Source organism: Echinococcus granulosus, assembly GCF_000524195.1.
Source record: "Echinococcus granulosus chromosome Unknown EG_S00331, whole genome shotgun sequence".
NCBI lineage: Eukaryota > Metazoa > Platyhelminthes > Cestoda > Cyclophyllidea > Taeniidae > Echinococcus > Echinococcus granulosus.
This window is the reverse complement of record NW_020170711.1, coordinates 15,714-17,283: the sequence shown is the minus strand read 5'-3', so window position 1 is coordinate 17,283 and position 1,570 is coordinate 15,714. Positions and strand designations below refer to the sequence as shown.

Genomic DNA, 1,570 nt, shown 5'->3' with positions numbered 1-1,570 from the left:
AACATACAGATGTGCTGAGAGGCCACTGGTGTATGACGAATGCCATGTGGCCGAGTGGAACTGAAGTCCAGAAGACTTATTTGTCCCCGTAATCAGCCTTAAAGTTAAATTGGTTACCAGTGCATTAATGAATTAATAAGTTAAATTTTATTCCAACAAATATTCAAAGAGATGTAAAAGAACAGCGGGCTCTTCAAGTAGCGCCAGCATGAAGAATTTACTGAAGAAAAGTAAAGCTTATTAAAGGAAAAGTAAACAAATCAATGTAGGGAAAGATGGTTACCCTACAAATGCTTCAAGGCGATTTGTTTTCATCACCAAATAAATTAAAGCCCTTTATCACATCTAGTTCAACAATTGCATCTTTTCACAAGGAGTTCTGTGCAATTCCTCCAATAATCACAACCATTCGAAACGGCATTCATTATCAAAGTTCTTGAAATCCATCTCATCTTCTCCAATTCTCAGTTGTATTTAAACAACTGTTTAGTAACGTATCAAAAAAGATGGGTAGCGGTTGACCAAAGGCAGTTAACCGTCTGTTTCGTTTTAAGTCATAGGGATCAGGCAAACGATAGCACAGATGAATGATTCCTCATTGCCGTGGTTCATAAGTACAATATTTCGAATGCTTAACATTTGTGGCACTATTTTAGGATGTCCGCGCCCAGCTAAAAAGCTTTCTTGGAAAATTGCCTCATTTAATTAGTCAAATTGCGAGAACGCATATCTTTGGCTAAGGACTACATTTAGTTAAGTCAGGTTCTCTTAAATTTGCCAACTGACCAACTGGAAATGCTAGTCATAATAAAGGCCCAGCTAAGAAGCGATTGCGAGTTACTCAAATTGATCAAACTCAAATTTTGCACCTTCAGTAAGAACCTTTGTTTTGTAGTTCAATACCACCTTGTTTACTGACCAATTTCTTTTAAGGTTTTTTTTAACTTAAGGAAAAAGGTGGCACCCCCACGTGTACAAATTTATTCTCAGGTGACTGTTAAATACTACTAAATTCGAAAATTGGGGGCATTGATTAGCTTAGTTATACATAGAGACTATGCAAACCTCTACCTGCGCATTTCAGTCTATTTGAAGGCCTATTTCAGCTTCATACCTCCGTACAATTGTCATCATTTGTTCAAAGAAGCATATTACACACGTGTATGTTTTTTCTAAATTTGTATTTTACTGATTATATTATCTTTCATAATTACGAGTTCTACACCGGCAACACTTCTGATACCGTTACTTGAGGGCTCCCATAAGCCCGAACCATTTTGGAAACATGCGCATAACTGAAGGTGTTTGAAGACTGATCAGGTTGTGTACGTTGCTTACATAGTTAGATGGGAACAAAGCCAGTTGATTTAAGAGCGTGTGTCTCTTTGATCCTGTTCTTAAATAAACCCAGTTTGTGATTGTTTAACAAAGAGTTTAGGAAAGGGATAAAAGTAGTGCTTCCTCTTTTACAGTAATCCGACTTGTTATTATCCATACGAGACGAAGAGAAGATAAAAACAAAAGAACGTTAGTCAAAATCTATTATTTATTTTAGAATGCTGTGGTTAAG

The 1,570-nt window shown here is 36.6% G+C and overlaps 1 protein-coding gene across 1 annotated transcript; it reads right to left on the bottom strand. All coding sequences in view use genetic code 11, as the record gives it.

Annotated features, from left to right (window-relative positions):
• Positions 1-147: 147 nt before the first annotated feature.
• EGR_11019 (hypothetical protein) lies at positions 148-447 on the bottom strand (the record flags this gene model as incomplete). The annotated part of the gene is made up of 2 exons (XM_024500268.1): positions 148-220; positions 404-447. The coding sequence occupies 2 exons, from the start codon at positions 445-447 to the stop codon at positions 148-150; spliced, it is 117 nt and encodes a 38-aa protein (XP_024345321.1).
• Between the last annotated feature and the right edge of the window lie 1,123 nt (positions 448-1,570).